The following is a 16,989-nucleotide window of genomic DNA, read 5'->3' as shown; positions in this document are numbered from 1 at the left end:
GACTCTCACATGCAGGGTGCTTCCTTCCATCTGTTAGTGGACAAGCATTACTGTTGTTCTGGCCTTTACATTGCCAGAAGTCCTTATAGAAATACTTATTATGTCCTTCACATTGACTAACATTTGACGGCGTATCAAAATATACTGGTCTCTTATTGGTGTTGCTTTGTGACCCAGCAAATAGTCATGCCATTTCCTAAGACTGATTATATGACCCTAATATACATGATTATATGACACTGATGTGGAAATAGCTTTTCATCGTATGCCATGGGAAGTTGCTGAGCTAGCGCAGTTCTGCGTTTTAATGCAACCCACACTCTTCTTCATCCTTCCACACCATTCAGTCCTTGCTTTAAATTCTGCGACAGATGCAATTGAAAAAATCTTCCTTCCATTCATATAATTTCTCGAGTAATCAGGATGCCTTAATTGTGTTTCTCTTGCATTTACTGAGCACCCTGCTGCTTGAAATTATGACACCTTCCCAGCTATGGCCCCCTGAAAGTATGGTGTGTAGAAATAGCATTCTTCAATTTTTTCTTTATCTGATGCCACCTGCGAACGTTCCCTTCTGTGGCACCAATTTGATTTCCCGCTGCACAGTTATTTCTGACCTCTGCTTCATGAATCACCATAAACTCAAAATTATATTTTATTGTCTGCATGAATCAGTTGGGAACTGCAAACTCAGAGAGCCAAATATCTCAACTGAGTCAAGAATAGTATTTCCATCCATTATTGATTGCTGGAATTTGCAGTTCTTGCAGCACTGACAATACTGAATGACATTGATATGGTCTTCTCTCAGCTCTCTAAAGTTGAATTGGCAGAAATTGTACAACTTCGGATTAACGCTTTAGCCAACCTTGAAAATCAGTAGTGCTGTATAGCAGTAGTAGACTTTGTATATCCAGTTATGTGATTTCTTCCTTTTATTGGCTTCCACATGTCCCTGAACTTGGCATGCTGCTGAATGTAATCCTATCTCCAATTTTGAGTTCACAACTGTCCAAAAATCCTAATCCTGAGTCCTTAGATTCATCCTCTTCCCCCCCCCCCCCCCCCTCCCCCCTCTTAATTCTCCTTCTGATGCGGATTTAGTCCACCAAATATTTCTTCTCTTTTGGCCGTATTGAAAATATTTGCAATGGTACTAGTTTAAAAATCACCCCATAGCTCAAATAAACTGGTAAAGTACAGTTCTAACACAGTGCACTCTAGATCTTCACACACTATTCCACACTCTCTAACATTCTAAAGACTTAAAGTGTGTATGTCCCCTTCTCCTAGGATCAGCACATATTCCGTGCTTGTGGGTTGACCTTATGAGAGCTCTTCCTCTTTCCATTCTGGTAGGTACGCCCCTTACAAAACATCCCTATTTTTTAGGCCACAGATCGTCCTATCTCCACGTAGATACACGTGCCCATTGTACATAGTGAATGCTGGGTATGCCCCCCCCCCCCCTTTATCCTTTCTGAGTAGGCCTCATCTTTCATGATCCTAGTATACATTTCTATGTATACCATAATTAAGTATCTTCTGGTAAATATATAAATCTATTTTAAACTTCACATTCATTCTTTAATATATCATTTACTTCCTAGAGTCCTTGTCGACTTCTATATTTTCAATAGATACTATGTCTACATATACTACTTACATCCCACTGTTCAATTCATCAGAGTACTTATTACACTGATGTTTCTTAATGATCAACATGATTAATTCCTTTCCCACTTTCGTGTTCTTTCTTTGCTTACACCTCTTTTTTATTTATCCTTTATTCATTACTACTTTATAGTTGTTCATTATGTAGCGTTTTTGTTCCATAATCTTATATGCTTTTGTCTCTCATTGTGCACAAGTTCATTGTGCCTCTTCTAATCTCTATTTAGAACTGCCACTGTTCTTTGTTTATGTGCACCTCTTATGTACATTTGTTGTATAACCGTCATAGATTCCTATATGTAGGTGTATATCTCCATATGTACACACATTTTCCCCTACAACACCTGGCGGTTCTCACATCGTGACAGGCTTTGTTTTATGTAATTTAATGTTTGTGTATATGTGGATGTGTGTTTGCGTAGTCTGATTTTTCGGCCTTCTTACCTAAATATAAGATTTAGGTTTCTAGTAAACACGGAAATAAGGAAGGACTTCAGCGATAGAAGTTTGCGAATATGAAAAGAGGGAAAAACAGACAGGTCCTCAAATGAGAAGTAAGAAAAGAAAAAACATGTGGATGCTATGATTGAAGAAGAGAAAGAAGATAGCCCCAAAGACAGGAAACCCTTCCAACCCACCTTTCCTAGGATCCCTACGCCTCAGGTACTTGAGTGAGATGCCAGAGGAGGTCTGGTGTTAAATCATCCCCTACAGAATGGTCTTGTCCCACTTTCACCCTTTGAGGACCCAGAAGGAAATCAGCCACACTTGTTTGTGAGGGTTGTTTGAAAGGTGGGATATGTGTTTTATGTTAGTCATGATTTATCTGTTCTTGTAAATCATACTTTTAGCTACAATACCCACCCCTTTCAAAATTTATACAAACCCTCCCATCTATATCACATCTCGTAAAAGGTACAAAATACTCTATACAAAATAGAAAATCTATACACTACGGTATAACAGTTGTTCAGCTAGTCACATCATATTATATTTTCCACAAATATAATACTCCATTCAGTTTATTTCGTCTAGATATCACTTTTGTCTGTGATTCTCTTAAGTTGTTCACCATTTACAGTCCTATCTGGTTTTCTAAGCAATAAGATTACAGAATAGTCCTAGATTTTAAAGGAAATCAGTGCAGGAAAACTATTTTTGGGAAAAACACCGAAAACAACTCTGGATGCGATGGTCGTTACTCCGCCCATTAACTTAGAATGTTAATGTCCCTGGGGGATAGATGACAGAATAGTTTAAGATTTTAAAGAAAGCTAGTGCAAGAAAACTATTTTGGAAAAAAACACTGAAAACAACTTGGGATCCGACGGTTGTTGCTGCGTTCGTTAACTCAGAATGTTAACGTCCCTGGGAGATAGTTGGTGGTGGTTCACCCCCCCCCCCCCTTTATTTCCATATAGTACCCCATGTATTATTATATTTTGGGTCCCATAGATCTGATATTAACTTTTCTTGAGCATTGGCAGACCAGTACTTGTCTTGAAATTTCTCCTGAAAGTCTCCTCATGAGGAAAAATTCGCAGTACTTACTGTTCCTCATTCTGAGGCTTTCCCTACAAGGTACTCCACAGCAAATTAGATCATCTTGGAAGCTTCCAAATTTTTTGGTAAAGCTTGGTTAAATCTTTTTAAGAAATGGGTCAGATGTACCTCTCCGTCCGGCTTAAATTTAGGGAATTGTCTAGATAACACTGAATTAGCTCCCCATTGCATATCAGTCACCACTTCATTAGTTAATACAACATTAGGTGAAGTTACCCTTTTTTCTGCTTTATCTTGGATAAGCTTAATTTCTCTCCACAGATCGTCCATACCCTTCCTGATATCGGTATCATTGATTTCGGAGGATGTTATTCTCTCATTAACCTTTTATCTATGATTTCTCCAAATTGTTCCTCCAAACTAATTACATTTATAATGTCAGAGTTAGCTATTTTCTCTTTGAAATTTATTTCTACCTTATCTATCTGTCTATTGACACCTGTAATTTGTGATTGAATGACTGGCATTAATTCGTTCTTCGTATCTACACTCTCTTTCAAAGTGTTCAAGCCCTGCCTTACATCATTATATACTTAATATTGTACACGTTTTCAAAAGATCCTAACTTTTCAATAAGTTTGTATTCTACATTATTACATTTGTTCTCAATGTTAAGTTCTATCCTTTTCAATAAATCTTGAAAAGTGTTACTCCGTTTCTGACTAAGGTCAGTAAACATATGATTTATATGAGTGGTCAAAGAATTTGTCAACTCGTTCTTTAAATTTACTTTTAAATTCTCTATTCTTCTACTTATAGTGTCGAATTCAGTCTTCAAACCACCCAAGCCTTAATATAAATTACTAAAGTTTTTGCTTTAATAGTCGACTTTGGCATTTAACAAACCTAAATTTGTCATTTGAATACTCAAGAGTTTCACTCTGGGTATTTAAAGCTTCACTCAGAGTATTTAATTGAGAACTTAATGAGTTTAACTTAAGACTCTGAACTTTGATTAAATTTATCAACTCAGCCCAGTCAGGTACTTCTTTGCTAATTTTCAAGGCCATAGCTGGGTCTTGAGTTTCCCCAACGTGTTGTATATTTTCCATACTTTTATATGCTTTAGCTCTTGTAATCATTTAAAACTAACTTTAAATATGATAATTACACAATAAAAGTTTGCTCAGCGGTATCTTGTTCCACTTCATACTAAAGTAATCAAGTTTTGTTTAACGCTCACCCGGCGTAGAATTCGCGTTGTGTAGGTGAACGGATGTGGAGGTAGGTCAGCACTGGTAAACAGCAGCTGGTGCCGGCAGTGTCGGGTGTATGTTGGTTTCCATGACTGCGTCCTCGCAATGCACGCAAGAGCTATACACTCTGCGCACTGGACCTTCTGGGTTGAAGCGTTTTATGGGTATTTCTTCTTAGACAAATACATCGAAATCATCTTTGCTGTTTTATTGTTGTGAATTTTTTATTTCTTTACCATTTTTCCATTTAAATTTGCTCCATTGGATACTTGAACATATTCCAATTTCTCAGAGTAATTCCCTTGTCTTGTTATGTTTGGTTGCTATGGTAACACGTAACAGCTTCTTCTATTGTTTTTGACTTAAAATTCCTGTTTCCTCGGTCCTTTCACACAAGTCGCCACATTCTAACGACTTGATGTGAGTGTGAATCTGGGTTCTTTTGGTTTATTCCCCCTAACCACCTTACACTTCTTTATAAGGTGACTTACTTGGAATTTGCAGCCAATCTTCTTTACTGGATAGCCGCCTGCTGGAAACCCTCTTGACTTCTTTTCCGCCAAATAATGCTAGGTACAGGAATTTTTAGACACTTTCTACTTATGAAATAAGTAGACATGCAAACTTTGCTTTTCGTCAATTAACAATGTATTTGACTTTCATACATAATAACTCTCACTTTCAATATAAATATATAACTTCCAGTAAGTCCCTTATACAGTTGAACATCAGAAACAAATTAAATTACAGTTAAAAGAAGGTTGGCTTAGATACCATAACTTTTCTTAACAGGAATCAGAAAATAAGTCTTGCCTATAGCAATCTTACGTCAAGAGTTTTCAAGAGTTTTTTTTCAACTGTCCGTGTTTTAATAACAATAGTCAATGGCACAAGAAGCACAGATCTTCATATAAGCTCCATGGTTCTTCCTTACACACTCACTAAAACATCTATGGATTGCCCGACTGGTACTTGTCGGTGCTGTTCGTCCGCCGCGTCTACTTTCGTCCCGTGACTGATTTTAAACCTGCACTCACAAACATGTGATGCGCAGTAGGTAGCATTCTACCATCCGACACTCATATCCAGAATGTCATGTGTTCGACGCGGTAGAAGGCTGAGTGCTTCTAGAATTTACACAGAAATTCTCAAATCACAACTACTCCAGAAAGTGCAACTGTTCAAATCAGGTATTCTACTGCAGTGATGCCAGGCAAAACTATGGCATTGCTTCTTGTGATACTCGCTTTTTGTTGTCTCTTAACTGTTGCGGTCAAGTAGTGTGGCATGCTCTGCAACATTGAAGGCTGCTCCATGTCATGATTGCATTTTCTTCCGTTGTTCAATCATGTAAATGCTTTCCATTTATCCTATTCACCATTTGTTATAAACTATGTTCCAGCCACTCTGTTTTGGCTGCATGGTTCGCTAAACTGGCTCCTACTCTCCGCTCAGCAGTAGGTACCCTCCCGCCTATTGTTGGTGCATACTGTCAGTTTTTTAACAGTCACATTTTAATTATAATATTATATATAATATAATATATAAATAATAATATAATAATAGTACAATAATTATAATAATATTATAATAATTATTTAATAATATAAATAAAAAATATATAAATTATATATGATATAATAATAATATTGTGGAAATGGGAGAGGATGTAGATGAAGATGAAATAGGAGATATGATACTGCGTGAAGAGTTTGACAGAGCACTGAAAGACCTGAGTCGGAACAAGGCCCCCGGAGTAGACAACATTCCATTGGAACTACTGACGGCCTTGGGAGAGCCAGTCCTGTCAAAACTCTACCATCTGGTGAGCAAGATGTATGAAACAGGTGAAATACCCTCAGACTTCAAGAAGAATGCAGGGCTATTACAAATGATTGAAGCGATTTCATAAATTCACTGTAGCTCCATTCATCGACATATGGTCACGACACACTACAGATACGTAGACAAACTGATAAAGTTTTGTTCGGCTGAAGCCGCACTTCAGGCTTCTGCTGCCAGAGCGCTCGACAGCGCAGTGAGAGAAAATGGCGACAGGAGCCGAGAAAGCGTATGTCGTGCTTGAAATGCACTCACATCAGTCAGTCATAACAGTGCAACGACACTTCAGGACGAAGTTAAACAAAGATCGACCAACTGCTAACTCCATTCGGCGATGGTATGCGCAGTTTAAAGCTTCTGGATGCCTCTGTAATGGGAAATCAACGGGTCGGCTTGCAGTGAGCAAAGAAACGGTTGAACGCGTGCAGGCAAGTTTCACGCGTAGCCCGCGGAAGTCGACGAATAAAGCAAGCAGGGAGCTAAACGTGCCACAGCCGACGGTTTGGAAAATCTTATGGAAAAGGTTAAAGCAGAAGCCTTACCATTTACAATTGCTACAAGCCCTGACACCCGATGACAAAGTCAAACGCTTTGAATTTTCGGCTCAGTTGCAACAGCTCATGGAAGAGGATGCGTTCAGTGCAAAACTTGTTTTCAGTGATGAAGCAACATTTTTTCTTAATGGTGAAGTGAACAGACACAATGTGCGAATCTGGGCGGTAGAGAATTCTCACGCATTCATGCAGCAAATTCGCAATTCACCAAAATTTAACGTGTTTTGTGCAATCTCACAGTTTAAAGTTTACGGCCCCTTTTTATTCTGCGAAAAAAACGTTACAGGATACGTGTATCTGGACATACTGGAAAATTGGCTCATGCCACAACTGGAGACCGACAGCGCCGACTTCATCTTTCAACAGGATGGTGCTCCACCGCACTTCCATCATGATGTTCGGCATTTCTTAAACAGGAGATTGGAAAACCGATGGATCGGTCGTGGTGGAGATCATGATCAGCAATTCATGTCATGGCCTCCACGCTCTCCCAACTTAAACCCATGTGATTTCTTTCTGTGGAGTTATGTGAAAGATTCAGTGTTTAAACCTCCTCTACCAAGAAACGTGCCAGAACTGCGAGCTCGCATCAACGATGCTTTCAAACTCATTGATGGGGACATGCTGCGCCGAGTGTGGGAGGAACTTGATTATCGGCTTGATGTCTGCCGAATCACTAAAGGGGCACATATCGAACATTTGTGAATGCCTAAAAAAACTTTTTGAGTTTTTGTATGTGTGTGCAAAGCATTGTGAAAATATCTCAAATAATAAAGTTATTGTAGAGCCGTGAAATCGCTTCAATCATTTGTAATAACCCTGTATAATAATTCCAATCCCAAAGAAAGCAGGTGTTGACAGATGTGAAAATTACCGAACAATCAGTTTAATAAGCCACAGCTGCAAAATACTAACACGAATTCTCTACAGACGAATGGAAAAATTAGTAGAAGCCGACCTCGGGGAAGATCAGTTTGGATTCCGTAGAAACACTGGAACACGTGAGGCAATACTGACCTTACGACTTACCTTATAAGAAAGATTAAGGAAAGGCAAATCTACCTACGTTTCTAGCATTTGTAGACTTAAAGAAAGCTTTTGACAATGTTGACTGGAATACTCTCTTTCAAATTCTAAAGGTGGCAGGGATAAAATACAGGGAGCGAAAGGCTATTTACAATTTGTACAGAAACCAGATGGCAGTTATAAGAGTCGAGGGGTGTGAAAGGGAAGCAGTGGTTGGAGAGGGAGTGAGACAGGGTTGTAGCCTATCCCCGATGTTATTCAATCTGTCTATTGAGCAAGCAATAAAGGAAACAAAAGAAAAATTCGGAGTTGGTATTAAAATCCATGGAGAAGAAATAAAAACTTTGAGGTTCGCCGATGACATTGTAATTCTGTCAGAGACAGCAAAGGACTTGGAAGAGCAGTTGAATGGAATGGACAGTGTCTTGAAAGGAGGATATAAGATGAACATCAACAAAAGCAAAACGAGGATAATGAAATGTAGTCGAATTAAGTCGGGTGATGCTGAGGGAATTAGATTAGGAAATGAGTCCCTTAAAGTAGTAAATGAGTTTTGCTATTTTGGAGAGCAAAATAACTGATGATGGTTGAAGTAGAGAGGATATAAAATGTAGACTGGCAATGGCAAGGAAAGCGTTTCTGAAGAAGAGAAGTTTGTTAACATCGAGTATAGATTTACGTGTCAGGAAGCCATTTCTGAAAGTATTTGTATGGAGTGTAGCCATGTATGGAAGTGAAACATGGACGATAAATAGTTTGGACAAGAAGAGAACAGAAGCTTTCGAAATGTGGTGCTACAGAAGAACGCTGAAGATTAGATGGGTAGATCATATAACTAATGAGGAGGTATTGAATAGGATTGGGGAGAAGAGAAGTTTGTGGCATAACTTGACCAGAAGAAGGGATCGGTTGGTAGGACATGTTCTGAGGCATCAAGGGATCACCAATTTAGTATTGGAGGGCAGCGTGGAGGGTAAAAATCGTAGAGGGAGACCAAGAGATGAATACACTAAGCAGATTCAGAAGGATGTAGGTTGCAGTAGGTACTGGGAGATGAAGAAGCTTGCACAGGATACAGTAGCATGGAGAGCTGCATCAAACCAGTCTCAGGACTGAAGACCACAACGACAACAACATTGTTCTTTCTGTTTATTCTCCCTACATACACTTCACCGAAAATTGTCCTCTTACAGTCACGACTTGTAAGTTATCAGTGCAAAGATGGTGATACTGAGTATTCATACATCTAGTTATCCACTACTTTGAAAACAACTCAGTTAAAACAAAACTATTTATTGCACAGGAACTGCCGTGATAACAAATGAATACAAGAATATACTTTTTGTTCTTGTTTGATTAGCACTCCAGTTTTCTTAACTTCCAACACTAACACAATTTTGCTCGATGTGCAAGCCTCTGCAACCACTCACCAGCCGAATGCAAAGTGATTTATACAGGTACGGACTTAACACTTTCCTACTTACTTGCTCATATTCTTACCTGCTTTGCAGTGGGCTACTTGTATGCTTCATTTATGACTCCAACTGGAACTACACTTGCCATGTTGGCCTCCAATTCACTCCACATAAACCAAAAAGTTAGATGCCTTACATTCTGTAAAAAGTATTGAAGGAGATCACTAGAGAGGATATGGCAAGGTCTGGTAGAATATGATAAACTCCATGTGTCCCCATGGAAACTTGAGGTGGGATGTTCTCACATACATTTAATAAGTGACTTTAGGGAGAAGTTTAATTCTGCCTCGCAGAACTAAGCAAGGCTAGTGACCCTTCTTTAGACAGGTTTAATAGTGTAACAGTGCAGAAGATAATTCAGAGTCCACCAACAAATTATTCCAAATAAATCTGTGGAGCGATATGTCATGTAATATCTCTCACACTTCTCATCACTAAGTTAGTTAGTTATACGTTCCATGGATCATTTTGTACAATAGATCGAAATGATGTGGAATGAGTCATTTTACATTTACTTTGCAAATTAATTTGTACATACAGTTACATTCTGAACATTTCTAACCTTGCCTGCTCTCTCTCTCTCTCTCTCTCTCTCTCTCTCTCTCTCTCTCTCTCTCCCTCTCCCTCTCCCTCTCCCTCTCTTTACGAAAAGAAAAAAGATATACAGATGTGAGTTAGTAATTCCTAATAACCACGTTTTACACATTACAGTAACAGAAATTCTTCTGTGGAAAGGAGAAGTTGTCCAGAAGAAACTTTCCAAATTTATCAAATTTTACTGTGCTGATGTCAGACATTTTATATCACTGTATAAGTGATCAAAAGTTTTTGTGCTAAATACAACCTTAATGTGGAGTAATGAATGTAATTTTTCGTACGGGTGTTGTAATTATATACCTTATTGTTCCTTTTCAATTGCAGTTGATTATTTGCAATAAACTTCATGAGGGACTAAATATACTGTTACGCAATAGTCAAACACCCAATTCCTTAAACAGATATCTACAAGATGATCATTGGTGAGCATCACGTATTGTTCTTACAGCATGTTTTTGTGCAATGAAGACTTTCTGTCTTAACTATGAGTTACTCCAGAAAATTATTCCGTACAACATTATTGACTGAAAATATGTCAGCTTATTGGCCAGATGAGTCCCAGTTGCAGTTGGTAAGAGCTGATTGTAGGTTTCGAGTATAGCTCAGACACCTCAAAACCCAAGTTATCAACAAGGCACTGTCCAAGATGATGGTGGCTCCATAATGATGTGGACCGTGTTTACACAGAAGGGATTGCATCCTCAGAACCAACTCGACCAGCCATTGGCAGGAAATGGTTATGTTTGGCTACTGAAGACAATTTATAGCCATTCATGGACTTTTATTTTTTATGGATGACAATGGGCCATGTCACTGGGCCCAATTTTTCACGATTGGTTTGAAGAATATCCTGCGTAATTAAAGCGAATGATTTGGCCATCCAGATCACCCGACATGAATCCCATCGGACATTGATGAGGCGTAATTCAGAAGTCACTTCATGCACAAAATCCTGCACCACTAACACTTTCGCAATTACAGACTGCTATAGAGGCAGCGTGGCTTAGTATTTCTGCAGTAGACTTCCAACAAATTGTGGAGTCCATGCCCTGTCTTGTTACTGCATTGCACTGGGAAAAAGAAAGTCTGACATGATATTAGGAGGTACCCATGACTTTTGTTATCTCATTGTACAATTCTACTTCCTAGAAAACAGAACTTAATATGATACTCTTAATCAAGTGACAACGTCAGAACTGAATGCAGCGTTAAACATACCTCAGTACATTGTTATTGGGGTTTTATACTGGTAGATAGGACAGCTTGGCTGTGGAAGTGGGAGGGTAGCCCATAACATAGACAGACAACAGTATTCACAATTACAAGCACCCAAGATTAAATGATCTTCCAGCAATAAAGGCTCTTAACAAATCTCAATTAAGCAAGGACATAAACTTGGTTACAAACATACGTTAACCTTCAACCATTGAATAACCCCAATAAAGAATTACCAATCAATAAAACGTAGATAAAGGACTGCTTTACAAGAATGCTTAAATTAAGTAAAATCATGAAAGCTAAGTTACAAATTTTATGTTAAGCTTCAACAGGTGAATAACCCCAATAAAGAATTCTCATTTAAATAAAACATAGATGGGAAAATGCCTTACCAAAATGCTTGAATTGTGTAAAATCATGAAAAGCTCAGTTACAACTTTTCTCACAAACTACTTAGGAATTTACAGCAAATAAACAAGTTTGATCTGTTTAACCAGAAGGTAACTGCCAAGTCCAAGCGACCGAAGCCACTCAGAGTGGGCGATCGCCCCAACGCTGGTCATAAACTGACATCGTCACGGCCCAGTGGCCACCGTGCTAAAACAGACTAACGTTTCGGTAAGCGATCGACAGCAACACAAGAGTAACAGTGACTGAAAGTCGGCATACGCCTTACGAAACACGGGACACCCTGAAGTGGGAGCAGGCTCAGCTGACTAGAGGCCATACAACCGCGAGCAAACAAATCTCCCGCCACCCGTACTAACGGGGGAAATGATAGAGAGCGACAAGACGCCACATGCAAAGCAGCAACTGTGCCTACCCCTCGACCACAGAATGTGCCCTGTCTCCTTGTCTATGGTAATACAATTTATAGCACACAAGAAACGATTTAATAATGGCATTAGTTCAACGCAAGATCAGTTAACAGTTAGGTCCAGTAAAGATTTACCAACGGATTTACCTTCAAACCAACTTCCGGACCACAGGCGGAAATTAGTAAACTTGGCATAAGTTTTCACCAGACCGATAAACAAGAAATCAAATTAAACGGTTGCCAAAAATACAGTCGTGATACTCAAGCCCTACAAGACCTTGCTATCTTACTCACAGTTATCATTAACGGCAAAACATACACAAATGAATGACAAGAAATTCACCATTGAAAGCAAAAAAAACAACACACCACAAAGGTTAAATTAATTAATTTGCAGACGAGCCAGTCACTGAAAGCTCAGTTCCACAAGATTAGGACTAACCTCACTCGGCAGCAATACATTTGTGTGCGTGATAACTAGGTTGCCCAAACAGGACTCCAAAACCCAAAAAAACAGGTCACATGTTAGCTGTCTTGTTCTCAGATACTAGGCACCACCGGGCTAAGACAATCGCGACAAAATAAATCTTTGAAATTACAGCTGCCTGCAGCAAAACAAATCAGTCAGGGTGCATGAACGTAAAGCACAAGCCACTGTTCCAGCCGGAGCGTAACCTATTCAATGCACATACGGACAGAACAACACACGTGGGCATAAAGGGAGCAGCAGATGCGTACCAAGCAAACTATACTGCACCAAAATATGACCCACGTTATGTCCACAACGGAGCACTGCTCCCAGAGCTGGTGTCTGCTCACTGGACTGCCGCAACTCTCTGTCCCCTGGAAAGCAATGCTGACTGCCGCCTTGCTCAACGCTCCCTTCTCGGCCATGCACAACAACTCTTCTCTTGTCACCTCAGAGTGTGGCCGCAATGTCTGTTCTCCCCTGCTGTCCACCCCAGACTCCCATACTCGCACTCACTCCCTCGTTGAAAACCGCTCCGACAGGAGGTGCTCGCGATCGCACATAGTGCCAACCTCAACCAGAGGAGTAATCGATAGCGTTTTGCGCCCGAGTGCCGCGCCACGGCTTAGATTTGTTCAAACATTTAATCTGGCTGAAAATGTCTTCCTCAGTTCTTCACAGGCATTGCAGTTCTGCACCCAGAAGTGATAGAATTAGAAAGTTGTTGCAATGGGCAGAGAAGCTTTCAGGTAATAAAAGTCTCGTTTAAAGCTGGCAACTGTCCCTAGGCATAACAAAATGTGATGTAATGGGCAGATTGACTAAAAGATGGATATTATTAAGTTATATAATAAGCAATACTAGAGATTGCCATAAGTGCAAAATATTTTGTTGTCTGTCCAAAGGGACTCAGGGATTTGATGCTGCAGTGACTCTAATTGATCATAAAGAAGTTTTAGTCATGTGTGAAAGTGCTCACTTACATCTTGCGCCCGTCCACACACACACACACACACACACACACAACAACAAATTGAAATAATGAAAAATGGTGAAACTTTGAATAAAAGTTTCATGATTTAAAGTTTTGTTTAGACAGAGACTCAAAAAATTTCAAGAACTTATTTGCAAGGTAAGTCATGAACATTATTTTCTCCTGGTTCTTTCTTTCCCATCTCATTTATCCTGACCAGTACAGGGTCTTCTTTTTTACGGTTTGGCAGTTTTTATTTTATTATTTAACCGCCTGAAAATCAGCTCGGGCTGACCTGTGTATCAGCCTATGGTCGTTAATCCACGGTCTGGATTTGATCTAAGTGTGGCACACCTCCCGGTCTCACAGGCTAATGTTTTGTGCTTTATACTACACAAGAAGGTCATTATTTTCTCCTGTATACCCCTCACATACTGACTAAGATGTTAAAATCAAAATTTGGACTTACATTATCCATAAATTGAATAATGAGGGCAGAAAACACTTCACATACACAATGCAGATTCTGCTACACTGCACTAGTGTGCAGTACTTTCTTTTAAACAAATTCCCTCCTACAGGATATTAGGTCACTGGGAAAAGATACAACTGTAAAATACTAGGTGATGTGCATCTGGATGGATTTAAGGCGGAACAGCAAGTAGCTACTAAGAAAGGCAGATGTGAGATTCATCGAAAGAATCCTAAGGAAATTTAATTCTTCTATGGAGAAAGTTGCTTACAAAACCCTGTTTAAGGGATTCTCGACTACTGGTCATAAGTGTGAAATACTCACTGTGCAGTATTTATAGAAGCCACAGAATACACAGGAGAGGCATTACTGTATCAACAGGAAGGTTTTTAAAATTCTGGAAGTACATTTTCCATGGAAGAGGTAAGGCAATATCTTTCTCACAAAGTGACCATGATAATAAAAAAGGAGGAATTCAAACACACGGAGGAATATGTGTTGACTTATCATTTACTAATCATGTATTCAATATCCATATCACTCAAGTTTGACACTAGGAGACATCAATCATTTAGTCTCTAGGGAATGTAAATACATTTTCTGACCACAAGGAGGTAATTTAAGAAACGCATGCTTATTTTTAATACCAGTTGTTTAACTGTTTTTTTCCTAATCTTTTCCAGAACTCATTTTTATATATAGATCAGTTGTTTCTGCTCTTAAGAGATTATTTTCGTTAGCAACATTTTCTGTTTAAGTGGAAATATCTGTAGTTCAGTCCATTTTATCAAGAGTTCATTCAGTTTTAATTGCTTACCAGTTGCATACTTCCCACTGTAGCTATGAGAAGAATTTTAAATTGTTCAAATATTCTATCCATATAATTATTTCTTCCAGGGACCACTTTTACCAATATGGAGAGATCCGTTCTATTACACTGGTTCCTCGACAGCAGTGTGCATTTGTTCAGTTTACTTTACGCTCGGCTGCCGAAGCTGCAGCAGAACGGACATTCAACAAGTTAATCCTAGGAGGACGTCGCCTGACTATCAAATGGGGAAGATCACAAGGCCGCCAAGGAGCTAATGGTGGACGAGAAGGTGCTGAAGGTTCTGAGGGGCTCGAACCTGTACCTGGTTTGCCTGGAACACTGCCAATGCCCCCAGTTGAACTTCGAGACAATTTCTTTAATTTAGGGGCTAGCGATGATACAGTGCTTCCCACTACAGTTGCAACTGTGCCTGCTGTACAAGCCACAACTCCTATGCCTCCACCACCCAACCCAGCTACTGTACTTTTGGCTGCACCACCACCTGTACCTCGGCCTCCACCAGGAGTACGTCCTCCTGGTCCACCGCCATTCTTCTTTCCTCCTCATGTTCGAGCCCTTCCACCTCGTCCACCGGGACCACCAGTATCGGCTGCCACAGCTGTCCGTGCACCTGTTGTCTCTGCAGCATTCGGCCTTGCAGCAGCAGCTGCTGCTGCAGCACAGGCACCTCTGTTTCCACCTGGTACTGCTCCAGCACTCCCTCAGCTCCCACCAAATCCTGCACCTCTAGTACCTCCAGGTACGCTACCAGGCCCACCACTCAAAACACCTGTGATACATTATCCTTCGCAAGATCCTGCCCGGTTGGGAGCTGCTCAGGGCCTTTCCAAAAGTAAAACTTGGCCTGGAGATGATTAATCGTGATGCCATTGATAATGTTGTGACATAATTGTATAATGAAAAATATTTGCAATAAAATGGGAAAAAATTATAAATTAAATACTTTATTTTTATAAATATTGTATAGAAACTGAAAACTTTGCCAAACAAAGTTTGCAGATAACAGCATACTGAATAAAGTAATTGAAATATATCTTAAGCAAGGCTATAAAATGTACAGATTACATTGAAAAATCAAGGCAAATATATTTGTAAAAATTAACACTGTGTGATCTCAGTATTGTGACATAACCTGAAAAGCAAGTGCGTAATGTTGATGTTGTGGTCTTCAGTTCGGAGACTGATTTGATGTGGCTCTCCATGCTGCTGTATCCCCTGCAATCCTCTTCATCTCTTAATAACTTCTGCAACCCAGTACTGAATTGGTGTCCTGTCCACGATCGCTTCCTTTAATCAAGTTGGGCCACAAATTTACTGTTTTCCCAATTCTGTTCATTACCTCCTCATTAGTTGCACTATCAACCATTTAATCTTCAGCATTCTTCTGTAGCACCACATTTCAAAAGCCTCTATTCTCTTCTTGCTAAGTGTTTATTATCCACAAATACCTCCAGAAAAGACTTCCAAACATTTAAATCTGTATTTTATGTTAAGAAATTTCTCTCCTTCAGAAACAATTGTCTTGTAACTGCCAGCTTATGTTTTGTATCCTCTCTACTTCGGCCATCATCTGTTATTTTGTTGCGCAAGTAGCAAAACTCACCTTGTTTCCTAATCTAATTCCCCTCGCCGTCACCTGATTTAATTATACTACATTCCTTTATATTGTTTTTCTTTTGTTGTTGTTCATTTGTAACAAAATGTTTAATTCGTTGCTCTTCGTGTAAACAAGGCTTTTCAAGCGTGATATTGTCAGATTGAACATTCTGTTGTTTGTGTGGGGAAGTAGCATAACTGATCAACAAGGATGGCTGCAATTTTCGTGTTTATGTTATCAATTTGCCGTGAAAGTGTGACATGAAAATATCAAATTACTTTACAGCTCATTCACTCCATTAGGCTTAAAACCCAGGTGGGGGGGAAAAAAACATTTGAACTGATATAAAAAGGTTAATGAGTTAGAAGATAGTATGTGGTGTTACCTGTAGGCTCTGTCCTTGGGGTAGTAAATTTGCAGTCTAAACTACATAACAGAATTAGAATAATAAAGGAAAGACAGGCAATGAGGATGATCATTGATAAGTTAAGTAACTGATTATTGCCTTAGTATACACATTGCGACATTTTCAATTTCAGACGTTTGAGGGCTTTGAACATACAGTGAATTAGGCCAAAGTGTAGCAATCTGATAATCACATGTACTTTAATGTCTGACATGGGCCTTCAAAAAGTTGTGATGCAAATCATTTCTATTTCAGTGTTTATACTGATTTTTCTGGGA

General features: G+C 39.4%; 1 protein-coding gene across 2 annotated transcripts in view; it reads left to right on the top strand.

Moving 5' to 3' along the window:
* The window catches only part of LOC126484153 (pre-mRNA-splicing factor RBM22-like), a 67,098-nt gene extending 51,450 nt beyond the window's left edge, over positions 1-15,648 (top strand). For both annotated transcript variants that reach the window (XM_050107561.1, XM_050107555.1), the window contains exon 7: positions 14,774-15,648. In XM_050107561.1, coding sequence (XP_049963518.1) covers positions 14,774-15,566 — 793 coding nt within the window. In that variant the 3' untranslated portion in view covers positions 15,567-15,648. The remainder of the gene's footprint in view (positions 1-14,773) is intronic.
* The last annotated feature ends 1,341 nt before the right edge of the window (positions 15,649-16,989 follow it).

Source organism: Schistocerca serialis, chromosome 1 (genome assembly GCF_023864345.2).
Source record: "Schistocerca serialis cubense isolate TAMUIC-IGC-003099 chromosome 1, iqSchSeri2.2, whole genome shotgun sequence".
NCBI classification, from domain to species: Eukaryota; Metazoa; Arthropoda; class Insecta; order Orthoptera; family Acrididae; genus Schistocerca; species Schistocerca serialis.
This window is presented reverse-complemented; position numbering and strand designations above follow the sequence as displayed.